We start from the raw sequence: 12,512 nt of genomic DNA on the forward strand, positions 1-12,512 counted from the left end.
CGTGATTCGAAGAAAATAGCGGGATAAAGAAATAAATTTTGTGGCGAAGAGAGGAGAGAATATTCATCAAAACATCAACACGTAAAAAAAAATTTTTTGTCAACACGAATAATTCTATTTAATTGGTACTCCGAAAGGCTGAAGAAAATTTTATGAAAAAATTGAAGACTTTTAAGATATTTAAGAAATAAACGAACACTGCCATAAATAAGATTGTTTTAATGTAATCTATATACGTTAGAGACAAAGTCTGTTTCGTACATGTGAAATTTAATAGAAAATAATATAAGTGACCGTTCGATGTATGTGTGATCTCACGATGAATGTAAAAAGTGCAAGCAAAAAAAAGGACTAACTCACGTGGAGAGTGGAATACATGATGTATTAAATTTCTTGTATCACTATTGCTATAAATATTGTTAAAAATATTCAGAATTAAATATGGATAAAAACTCGAAGGCGAATAATACAACCGACTCAGTAAGGAAACAAGCGCTGGTCACAATCACTCCTTACAACGTTAGTTATTATATACAAAACAATTAGCGTTAATGTGCAATTAGCATTAATATGCAATTTAATTTACAACTCTAGCACGTGTGTCCAAGGACAGTTTATTAATTTGTTAAACATATTTAATATTGTTCTGTGTAATTAAGAATACATTTTGAAAATACAACATATTCTGTTTTAGAATATATATATTAATAATTTTTAATCGTAGTTTTTTAAATTAATAAAATATGCGTGATATGCACATAGAAAAAAATATATTGTTATTTAAATATTAACTACTTGTTTCAAATTTTTTAAATTGATATTTTCAAACCTACAGTATATAATCTGAATCTTAGTAAATTTAATACTTCAATCAAGATCATTAAATTTTTGATTTGCTTATTATATAAAGTCACTTTTCAAAATTTTATTCTTTGAAAGAAAATAAATTTATGTTTTGAATAATATAATAATGAATTTTCCTCCTTTTGTAATAAGTAAGTTTAAGACTATTATTAAGAAAATATTCTTTGTTAAAAATAACCGTTATTTAAAAGAAAAAGAGTAAAAACGGATTATTTATAATTTTTCTTAGCAATAGAATGATACTTTTATGTGTACTAAATCCTTTTAATATATAATTTTATTTTTGCACAGTATTATAATTTTAAAATTTTTTGTATACATATATAATATATTCAAACTACAAACTTTTTATTAAACGACGTAACAATATGTTTTGTTTACATTCTCAGGAACAGCAGAAGAGAATGCTCAATGAGACAACAACAACGGTGTCGACAACAACAGGTCCTCCGGTGCCACCGCCAGCACCTCCGCTTCCGCTTCCTTCTAAAAATCAGAACAGTGATGACTCGGTGGAGATGCAAAGCATCGAATCGTTCAAGTTGAAGGAGACGCCCAATACAGTGCCGAAACCACCGCCAACGTACTTCCCAGTGACGAGCCCTTCCTCAACGAACAATAGTCCGCGACACGTTGGTACTGCAAGCAAGATTCCCAAGGACGCCGCGACGAGCCCCGTTGCGGAACTCGCAAAGAATTCGGCTGCACCGGTCTCGCCGACCAACAGCGCTCAGCCTTCAAAGTTACCTAGCGGCAAGGTGGCCATCAGGATAGGGTCATACGAGGGTGAGACGAAGCAGCCATCCAGGTTGGAATTCTTGCCGCAACAGCCGAGTCGCGACAAAAACGGTGTTGACGAGTCGGACAATAGCCCTGTCGTATCCAGGCTGCAGAACGAGCTTGCCGCGACCCTGCAGAGGTCGAACCTCAGAAGAAAGACTGAAGGCGTAAGCGATACTAATAAAACAAAATCATGAATTACCGCAGAATAAGATTAGTCATACGCTCAGAGAAAAACATAATATGATGGCAACTATAAAAGTGACAATTGTACAAGTTTTTTTACATAGAATAAATGTATATACATAGTCGAATAAACTAATGCATGGAGTTGAATAAACTATTTTTTACAATAACTATAAAATTCAGTCAACTATATTATGTATATTATGTTAATTCTTATATATTATAATATATATATCTCTAATATATATTTATGTTAATATATTAATTCTATATTTATATATATTTATACATAAGCTTATATAGTTGTCACTTTTATATAATTCATTATTATATATATCTTCTCCTAAATGTAAAAAATAATGTTAAATCAGTGGAAGACATTAAAACTTTTATTGTTATAAATACTTCGACTGCATATTTTTTCTTGAACATTTCTGGAATTTATCGAATTATTTAATTGTCAATTTTATATAGCATTTTATATTGTAATTCTTTCTCAAAGAAAATACGATATTCCGAAAAAAAAATGAGAACTTGTTTTTGCATTTTAGGAAAATCAGTCGCCCGTGAAGACTATTCATGAGAACGCGGCGACATCTAGCAATGAAACAACGAATCCAGAGCCAAACAAGCTTCTTCAGAGCAACATCGAGAAGCTTGCTTCCGCTCTCAGCAACAAAGTCACCATTAAAGTGAATCCGGAAAATAGTAGTCGATAAGAATCGAGTCGAAAAGACGTAGCAACAATCATCTTGTATCTTCGTAAATTTTGTACATTTTTGCACGTTTCGCTAACACCATTTCGACTTAATTATATAAGTGAAAAGACGCTCTCCCTATTGGCGAGGTTCTTTTACACCTACATGTTTTTATATCTTATTTATTATCGTATTATACACCGAAAGTAAGGAGCTAATTCTTATTAATCGAGACGAGGTTTCACGACCAGTATTTATCGCGTAGTCTTAAATGTAATCTACTGCGGCTATGTACGAATCTTAACGGAAAATTCGACGAAATGTTGAATTTTTAAATAAAATCAACGACACGTATAATAATATTTGATCTTGAACCCCTTATCGATTTCCTAAATTAATATATGAAATCCATGAGGCATTCAAGTTTTTTATTAATTAAAAATTGTGGCCATGATTAAGAATATACCTACGAATTTTGTTATTATAGACATAAACTTAATAGCCAAAAAACATTAATTTTACGACTTTAATGTTAACTCTTCGGAGTTGACATTGGATTTATAAGACCCATTCAATTTAATTAAAAAGCACTAATTAATTTCGAAGAACTAAAAAAAATGATATAACTCGTGTAAAAAAGTAAAAACTAAATATATTTTAATAGGAATAATTTAAATTTGAAATATAAACATTAAAAAAATGAAATGACTTTTTTACAAAAAGATTTATAATTATGAGATTATGAGATCTCTCCATCTCTCTCTCTCTCTAAAAAAAAAAAAAAAAAAAAAAACGCGCGCGCGTAAAGTGTTTGATTTTGAAGCACTTATGTCTCCGTAGCACTCGATTTTGATCAATCTCAGAGGGTCAGTATTGCATGAGCATATTTAAGTATTACACACTTATTATGTTTTAGAACGATTCCCAAGAAGCGAGAAGTTGTCTGTGAATAATGACGGTACGCATCTTCCCCTGACGTTTCGATCAAGAAAGTGTTAATCTAGCACGGTTAGGTACTGGGAGGTAAACGAGCGCTTTAAAAATCCCTCGTTCATGTAGAATCTCATAGATGATTCGTGCGGTGCGATACCATCCCCTTCCTCGCCATGCGAGAGAAGCTATCCATGAACGCGTCACGTGGAACGAGATTGTCCGATCGGTCGCGGGATAATAGAATACGCAAATTACTGCTGTCGGAGTACCACGAGTTCTCTGAGATAATTCTAGTGGAGTCGCCGTTCGCGGAGACCACGAGGAACGGACGAGGAATTCGTCAGGTCACTTTGGGTCTTACACCGACTAAGTTGATCGTTGCTGCCGACATCCTTCAGACTAATCCCGGTTTCTTTTGCCCATCTTGTATTGACGCCAGTATTGAGAGCTTCGAACTCGTGTCTGTGTATCCCTTAGAATATGTTACGCTCAGCGTGTTTAGGAGGAGACATCGCAGGACTCTGAAGGCAAGGTATACTCCTTCAGACAAAGTGAGGGATATAAAATAATCACAGTCTCTATTTTTTTCTTTCTTTCCTCTTGCGTTAAGCAGGGTCCTTATACTCGTAACTCTTAAGAATAGTATTGATTATTACATTATTATTGTGCAGGCATTAAATATGATAAAAAAGCTGTATAGTGATGGTACGATAATAGTTGTTCCAAAATTTATTGTCAGTGCAGAAATATATATTTATAGTGCATGTAATGTAAACTATAAATTTTCAGTGCTGACATTGAATTTTGGAACACAGCCGATATTAAAAGTTACAGAATAAGAGCCCTGAAATTGAAAAATATAAATCTTTAATCAATTTTCTCTTAAAGAAAGTGGATTTTTACATTCGGTTTATCTCAGACTTATTGCCCTAGATTCATTGACAGTCGAGTTAATTATTACGAGCTGGGTGGTGAGCGACGCAAGGTTTCTTGGAAAATCTGGTGTGAGCAGGTACGAAGATTACTGGCATACAAGACGAATGGTAGCTCGTTGTCCGAAACGACGGCGGCGAGCTCATCGAGCAGCAGCGCTTTATATTTGCTGTCGTCTGAGATAGAAATCAGGAGTAATCGCGACGCGAGGTGCAAAAGATCGATATTCAGGTGATGATCGATGTAAATTAATTTTTATCTTTTTACATTACTTATGCTATTCGCGAATGTATTTAATAGCTAAATTTATTTTTAATGGCGAGTTTCGATTTTGTCTCAGCAAAAACGTTTCAATTCTCTTGACATCATGAATAATTGTAATTGGTATTTATGGGTCCAGTGAATCTGGACAGTCTTCAACTACATACGTTTTGAAAACAAATAACAAATGTTTTTTACAACTTCACATAATTTTAAATTACATAATCTTATTTTTCGGATTTTATTCTTCAAAATGAAAGAGATCATTTAATTATATTATAATTTCAAACAAAAATACATTAATTTAAAATAAAATGGACCATAAATATTAAGGAAATAATATTAGGAAATTTTTTAACGAATACTGATTAGTGATAATATCATGTCCAAAAAACAAAATGCGTACAGAGTATGGAATCATTATGGAGGTGCCGGCGACTATGTTGCTCCAACATGGACCGAGAAGAATTTGTATCTCGGACCGCGTTACAACGAGTTGATGAACGGCAATTACACGCCGGTTCCGGTGAGATTCGCTGGAGCCAGCCTAGAGGATCTTAGATACGAGCTGGAAGATCGCACGCCGCGTTATATTGCTTGCGAGAAATCCTGTCATAGTTGGCCGTGTCAGACAAAGTTTGATGGTCGGGCAAGATTTCAACGTGCCGGCGGACTCTGTAATGTCCTTTTCGCAAGAAGTCGCAATGTATGTCATTGCGATTACGCCGCAAGTTGCAAAAGTTCGCCTTGCAACGTCTGTCAACTGGATAACAGTGTCGGCATAAATGTTCTTGGAAAGCACAACCGATGTCACGGTTAGATTTGCGAAAGTCATAAATTTTCCTTATCTACTTAGATACGTTTTAGATTCAAGTTTCCCTAATAATAGAAATTTAACCCATAACTGAAGCGTAACTGAGTTCTGGTCCTTGGGAATAATTTTACATTTCAATTTTATTTTTCACAGTTTTGTTTTATTTATGTAGACTAATTATCGTATATTTGTGATAATTTCAAGTGTTCTAATTTTTTATGTAAACGAAAACATTTTTTTATTTTCTTTATATAATAATTTTTAATAACATAGAGACTTTGAAAATTTATTTTTAAGTATGTACTTCTGTTATGGGTTTAAAAAAATTGTAAGAACAATAATATAATTTATCGACTAAATGAATCCGATAAATATATTAGAAATGCAAATATCCCAATCGAAATACATTACATTAAACATTCGAAAACATTTAGAACGTCGAAACATGTTTTTCGAAGACGATTTCGTAGAGCATTTGGAAAATAAGTATGGCAAACGTCAACAACAATATCAGAATGAGCCGAAAGGGACTTTAAAAATATCGCGTTTTGGCTTCGGTGTGTCGGAGAAATGCAATTCCGAATTGATTCTGGGTCCTTATCGCGGTGATTCGAGCTACGAGGACGTCATCGATGCTCGTAAGTTGCTCGAGAACGGCGTCACAATTTGGGAGGACAATTGCCGATCCTTAAAGGGTCAGAGACATCCGCGAAGATACGGCTTATCTTCGGCAGCGCATTTTTTCCATGCGCTCGGCCCGTGGTCAGTGCAACCTGGCGAGCGAGAATCCGTGCAGACTCTCAGGTCACCGAGTGCGGTCAACATTCGCAAACAGCCCTCAGATCCGGAGCTGAGACTTCCGGTTTCGCGCCGCCAGTTGACAGCCAGCATCTCTTGCACTGCCTTGACACCTGGCGGATCCAGTATTATTGGTGCTGTCACTAGAGGACGAGTGATACTCTTCTGGACGCCAGAATATTGGTACAGGCCTCAGGCAGCAGTGGCTGCCTACAGGTGATACAAAAAGAATATTTGTCATTGTTCTAAAAGCCGTATAAGGTGTCCAATATAGTTTACTTGCTATTTATAGATAACATTACACGGATAGTTAAATCTTTATTGCATCCATAAAAAAATCTCACATTTTCAGTTAATGTTAAAAAATATTTCCTGATTTGAACTTGACTACTAGTTTTCAATGTCGAATACAATTAGCAAAAATCGTAATGCTTAGGTAGGTCGTATTGGATACAATCATTTTATATGTAATTTATATCTTAATCAACGAAAGATCAATTCAATTATCTTAACTTCAATAAAAATTTTAGTGTGAGAATTTAATTTTAATTAAATTTAATTGTCCAATTTAACGTTCAATTGCATTTTTTATTAAATAATTCGAGAAGAGATCGTTTGTCGTAAGAGGATTAGATATCATTAGATATCAGTCTGTAATCAGTTATGTATGTCTTACACAAAGCATCTTATGACAGAGAGCTGAGGCATCACTTAGCGTCTCTTCAGAATTTTCGACGCGGGAAGGAGAAGCAATCGAAAGGAAAATTCTTTTACCGACGAAAAAATCGGATATCAAGCGAGAACGACAATATCGAAGTTGCGATTACAGGAAAATCTAGCAGTCTCTTGGACCGTGTGCTTTCTATCAACGGCGCACGCAAACGCGATGGAAAGACGAACAGGAACGTCAACGTCGATGAAGGCACGGCACAATTGCGGAGATTGCTAAGGATGACTCTTCGTATCACCATGTGGGACCTGGACAGCACTACCTTCGCCGCGCAACTCACGTCGATCGATCGTGATCTCTTCGTCCGCATTCCCACGACCGAGATTGAGGCGCTGATGTACCAGAGATCGTCGCGCAACGCACCGAATTTGGGTGCGTGGATCGCCTTCAGTCACCGGATCGCCTGCCTGACCGTTAGCGAGATCCTCGCGATTAAGCAGCTCGACATGAGGACTAGGATCATGGCGAGATTTATCAATGCCGCTGACAAGTGTTTTGCGCTCGGCAATTTTCAGTCTTGCAGGTCCATCCTGGCTGGTCTACAGGCTCCGCCGATTTACAGGCTTTGGAAAAGCTGGTCCTATCTGAGGACTCATCACGCCAGCAGGTTTCTTGTCGTTTAAGATCCATTAGAATTTCCTAATTAAATATCAAAGAAAAAAAATTCCTTTTGATAATTAATTAGTAACATTTACCGTAATCTTCTTTCTCTAAACGAATAAGTTTATTATACATTTTTAATACACAGTCAAAACATTCTGTTAAATTTAACACATTTTACGTGTCCTAAACAGTCTTCATTCAAATTTAACATAAGATAAATATATTACGAAGTAATACAAATATTATATAAAAAATTAACGCAAAAAATGTAACATTGACATAATTTGCGTAAGCATATTTCTTTAGTAAAATTTATAATATGTTAAATTGGAACATTTTATTCATTTATTCTTAGAATTTATATTTTAGAATAAATTATTTTTATGTTATTTGTTCACTTACGCATAGATTGTATTATTTTGACATAAAAAAATATTGAATATTAATTTAATATAAGATATTCAAATAACGGATTCACGTTAAATAAATATATTTGAATATGTGTTAAAAATTCAACATAAAAATTTCAACAAGAATTGATTTTAACACAAATATAAAATGTTTTTTTTTACTATACACGCGAATAAATTAATAAATTAATAAATAAAATCTGAGAAATATTTCCTGATTCTTGCTTTGTTAATTACTCTGTTTCGAAAAAAACAAAAAATGTTTTAGTACCGACACAATCATATATGTTTTAGATACGCGACGATGGAGAGGTTGTCCAAAATTTATAAAAGCCCACGATGTTCAAAGTATCGAAAAATCTGGATCGTAGCAAAACGTAATCCACCTTGTATGCCATACGTTGGTCATTTTCTGATGAAGGTTCTGGGATTAAATAGCCTGAAAGAAATTCAAGCGAATTTTGCACCGTTCTTCACAAAGAAACAGTTAACCGCGCGAATTCATGGGACTTCAGAGTCTTTATCTATTAATAATAACTTCAATGATCATCACTCAAGAGATGACAAGAATGTAATAGAATCCAAGCAATCTTTAGCTAGGCGCATTTTTACAGCGACACTGACCAGGATAAAATTCACGGCCCACCAGAACGTCATTGATGAAACTAAGAGCGATGTCTGGACGTGCGGGCAGCGATATCTTGCACGCAGGTTTTTTAATCGTTGGCGCGTGTTTACGTTGGAGATGAAAGTACGCTCGCAAAATAAGAAGAAATTGAAAAATGCGGATTTGAGGAGGAAACGCGTTATCGACATCGCGGCCTGGCTGACAGACTGCCAGAGATTCGCGTTGGGCTACAATTTCCCATTAAACTCTTTTGCGTGCGAATATCTTCTGAAGGCGCGTTACAGAGAGGACCGCGAAAACTTCTTCATCAGTCTCATGTTGGAACCGCCGAGGACAACTTGAATCTGCATTGGCAAATCAGAATTACATTATCGACGATTGATGTGCAATCGCCAATTTTAATTATCATCATGCATTTATCTCGAGAGCGAAAGAGAATCGTAATTATTTTATTATTTCGAGCGCCACAAAATAGATAAAATATCGATATACTAGCAAAGTACGCTGATTGTTTATCCGTAAATATTCTCTTTAAGACAATGACATATTGGAATGTTCAGTTATTTATGATTTATACAGAAGTATTTTTACTCAATGAAGTATCATCTACACGCTTTGTACGATTATTTATTGCTATAAACTTTAATAATACTTTAATAAAAATAAGATTTCAGATATTATACCTCCAAATATTAGATAATGAGTACTAATTGATATTCTGTATACTTCTACTTAATTTGTTATAATTTTTTGTTTGGGAAAAGATTAAGACAATTTCTTTATCACCGTTTTATTCCGAACATAGTATATACAATTGTTATTTTACACATATTATATGTGTGTATATTATACATATATAAATATGTATGTATATACACTTACATATATAATATATTTATCTATTAAATTTCTCAGTCATAAACTTAAAAAAAGAGTGTGATGGTCGGAAAAGTGAATCTCTGATAGGTACCAGATTCTGACTAGATAACAATGTAGTTTCATGTATGTACATTGAAAATGAAATATCTACGTTATCGATTTAAAAGAATAAGTAAAGAGTAATGTAATATACATATAATAACGGACAAAGGGAACAGTCTTTTTCTGGCACAAAATCGAACGTAATCCTCCATCGGTCGCAATCATCGAAACTCTAATCTTCGAAATGTACAAATTCTCTTTTATATACACACATATATATATATATATATATATATATATATATATATATATATATCAAATAGAGATATTCCAGAAAGATCCCGCTCGAATGCGCACCCAGGATAATTATCTCGCATGACAAATCTATTTATGTATAAAATAAATATATATATATATACTGTGTATATTTTAACACATTTAAGATCGCAATTACAATTTGTGCAATTCGCAATTTTTATTCCTTAGAAGAAGAAATAGAACGGCATTCCGTTCTTGCGTTTTACAAGAATAGATGCGGTTTTCTTCTTCTTCTCTTTTTTTTTTAACCATATAAGACTGCGTACACAATTTTGACGCTAACATGAAATGCGTTTCCAAATGCATCGCGAGCGAAATGTGTTGCTACCCGATACTTTAAGGACGAGATCTCTACGATATATTAGAATAAATTTCATGAAGTATCAAAATAATTACTCGTGCTAATATTAGAGCATTTCTTCTGTAAAAGTAGATCGCAGTAATTCAAAGAGGAATCCTTTCTTCGAACATTATTGACATATTAATTAGTCGCATCCATTTCGAATGCACGCATTAGATTACAAGTATACAATTCCCTTTTTCCGAGTGATAAGTCCAGCGAAATAAAATACTTTAGTGATCAGTCGCGATTGAAAGGCCATTGTCGTTAGGATCGTCAGATTCTAACTTAGTAAAATATGAATTAAAGAATAGGAATTTTTTCTCTCGAGTCTTCTCGATCCTTAAACTTATCGTCGATCTGATCCCAATGTCGTTCTGATGATCCTCTCGTCAATCGAGTAAAACGCGGAGCTCATCACTCAGGCCGCTTGGAAGAGCAGCCTGCATCATTTTGCCGCACGGCGGCCACCCTGCTTAAATCACATGCCACCGGGTTTCGGAAGATTCGTGTCGTAGGCTCTGATCACGTCCGTCTGAGTCACCGAGCCACCTTCCTCTTGCGAGAACGCGAAACCATCTGCATCGCGCAGCATGCGCAATAACAAAGGTCGCAATTCATTAATCTCTGCTATAAGAACATTTATTAATTGGGTATGCAAAGCGTCGGAAGTCTGCCTTCTACTTTGTCTAATTCGCCACGTCAAGCGATCAACTGTCCGTTATCTTTCTCATAAATTTTCAAGTAATTCGCACACCCAGAGAAAGGTTTCTTCAATTCAAAGAAAATTTTCTTTGCTATACAGTTAAAGAAAAAATTTATGAAAATTTATGAAAAAATTTTCTGAAAAATTTTCATGAATGTCATTTCTTTGATTTCTTGAACATAATTTCTTTAATAAAATACATTTTTTATTTGATTTTAAAAAATGTTTAAATCAAAGAAATGACATTCACGATTCAAATCAAAGAAATTTTCTTTAACCATATAGCAAAGAAACATTTCTTTAAATCGAAAAAACTTTTCTCTGGGTATATATTCACGAAAATTACATTTCACATCGCGTAAAACAGTTTCGTGTTTCAAGATAGATTTGTCAGCTCATCACTAGACGCGTCCATAGCAGCCGGGGATTCTCGGTATTAATATTTAAATATTGGAATTCAAGTAAAGCGTTATTTATAGCAAGAAATAAACTAGTCTCTAGTCTCGGATTAATGTTCTCTAGTTCCGCTAATTAAAATCATAGTTCTCTCTCTCTCTATATATATATACAGGTGTTCCGGAATTGTCGCACTGCCATTCGATATGATACCGATAAGTTTTAAAAATTAAAGTCCTTATAACAGAGTCTGACCACAAGTAGTTTTGTCAAAATAAAAGTGAGAAAAAAGGATGTATATACTATTTTATTTTAACTTATATTATTTTATTCATTTTAACTTACTGACAAAAATGACGGGCTAATAAAAAATTTGTCATTTCGTGACCGGATGCTGTTATAAAGTCGAAGCACCAAAACTTTTGTATAACACATAATACATAAAGCATAAGAAAATCAACCAATCAGAATCTATTATTATCTCTTCTATTATTTTATTTCACAGAAAAGAAAGAAATAAAAAATTTTGATTGATTAATTTTTTTACGAACTTTCTATAATAAGCCATTATCTAAATTTAAGTCTTAAACCGTAAAAAATTGACCAATCACAGTTGACATGAAAAATAATCGAATACATCATTGATATATCATTGATCAATTTCCTATGCTCGTTTCTATCAATATAATTTAATCTTAATCTTGGTTCAACTAACTCTTCTTTTTCTAGTTCTAAAAATTAAAAAAAAAGATAAAGAACAAGTTGAGCTAAGATTAAAGTTAATCTATATTATAGACTTAAAACTTATGTAATAGTTTATTGTAAATAATCCATTATGCATTATGCATCATGCAAGACTATATTCTCACCTTTAAAGGCTGTAGCACAGACTTTTGCATAACACATAATACATAGTGCATCAGGGAATCAACTAATCGAAATTTTTCTTTTCCATGGAATGGAAGGAAAGAAAAGATTCTGATTAGTTGATTCGCTTATACACTATGCATTATGCGTTATGCAAAAGTCTGTATTGCGACGCACATTCTACAATAAGCCATTAGTAATAAATCAGAAGACAGATGCTAGAAATTGACCAATCATAATCAATTATTCTTCTTACATTTGACTATGATTCATTTTTAGCTTCTGACTTCTAATTTATTATTAATGACTTGTTGATTGTAGAATAC

The 12,512-nt window shown here is 33.8% G+C and overlaps 3 protein-coding genes across 16 annotated transcripts in view; 2 read left to right on the forward strand and 1 right to left on the reverse strand.

The window, feature by feature from the left end:
• The window catches only part of LOC105146451 (uncharacterized), a 47,936-nt gene extending 45,048 nt beyond the window's left edge, over positions 1-2,888 (forward strand). For all 7 annotated transcript variants that reach the window (XM_011056727.2, XM_087405302.1, XM_087405298.1 and 4 more), the window contains 2 exons: positions 1,254-1,811; positions 2,382-2,888. In XM_011056727.2, coding sequence (XP_011055029.2) covers positions 1,254-1,811; positions 2,382-2,549 — 726 coding nt within the window. In that variant the 3' untranslated portion in view covers positions 2,550-2,888. The remainder of the gene's footprint in view (positions 1-1,253; positions 1,812-2,381) is intronic.
• Positions 2,889-3,024: 136 nt separating this feature from the next.
• LOC105146563 (uncharacterized) lies at positions 3,025-9,607 on the forward strand. The gene is made up of 6 exons (XM_087405310.1): positions 3,025-3,993; positions 4,395-4,625; positions 5,064-5,470; positions 5,904-6,483; positions 6,963-7,604; positions 8,305-9,607. Exons 1-6 carry the CDS (start codon positions 3,635-3,637, stop codon positions 8,978-8,980), a joined length of 2,895 nt encoding a protein of 964 aa, XP_087261436.1. The 5' UTR covers positions 3,025-3,634; the 3' UTR covers positions 8,981-9,607.
• Positions 9,413-12,512, reverse strand: part of ATP8A (ATPase phospholipid transporting 8A1) — a 41,460-nt gene continuing 38,360 nt past the window's right edge. For 7 of the 8 annotated variants that reach the window (XM_087405290.1, XM_011056710.2, XM_087405291.1 and 4 more), the window contains one exon: positions 9,413-10,847. In XM_087405290.1, the coding sequence (XP_087261416.1) occupies positions 10,699-10,847 (149 nt within the window). In that variant the 3' untranslated portion in view covers positions 9,413-10,698. The remainder of the gene's footprint in view (positions 10,848-12,512) is intronic. The other variant, XM_087405294.1, reaches the window with a different exon arrangement.

The sequence above is a fragment of the Acromyrmex echinatior genome, chromosome 4 (genome assembly GCF_024713525.1).
Source record: "Acromyrmex echinatior isolate Ae372 chromosome 4, ASM2471352v2, whole genome shotgun sequence".
Classification (NCBI taxonomy): domain Eukaryota; kingdom Metazoa; phylum Arthropoda; class Insecta; order Hymenoptera; family Formicidae; genus Acromyrmex; species Acromyrmex echinatior.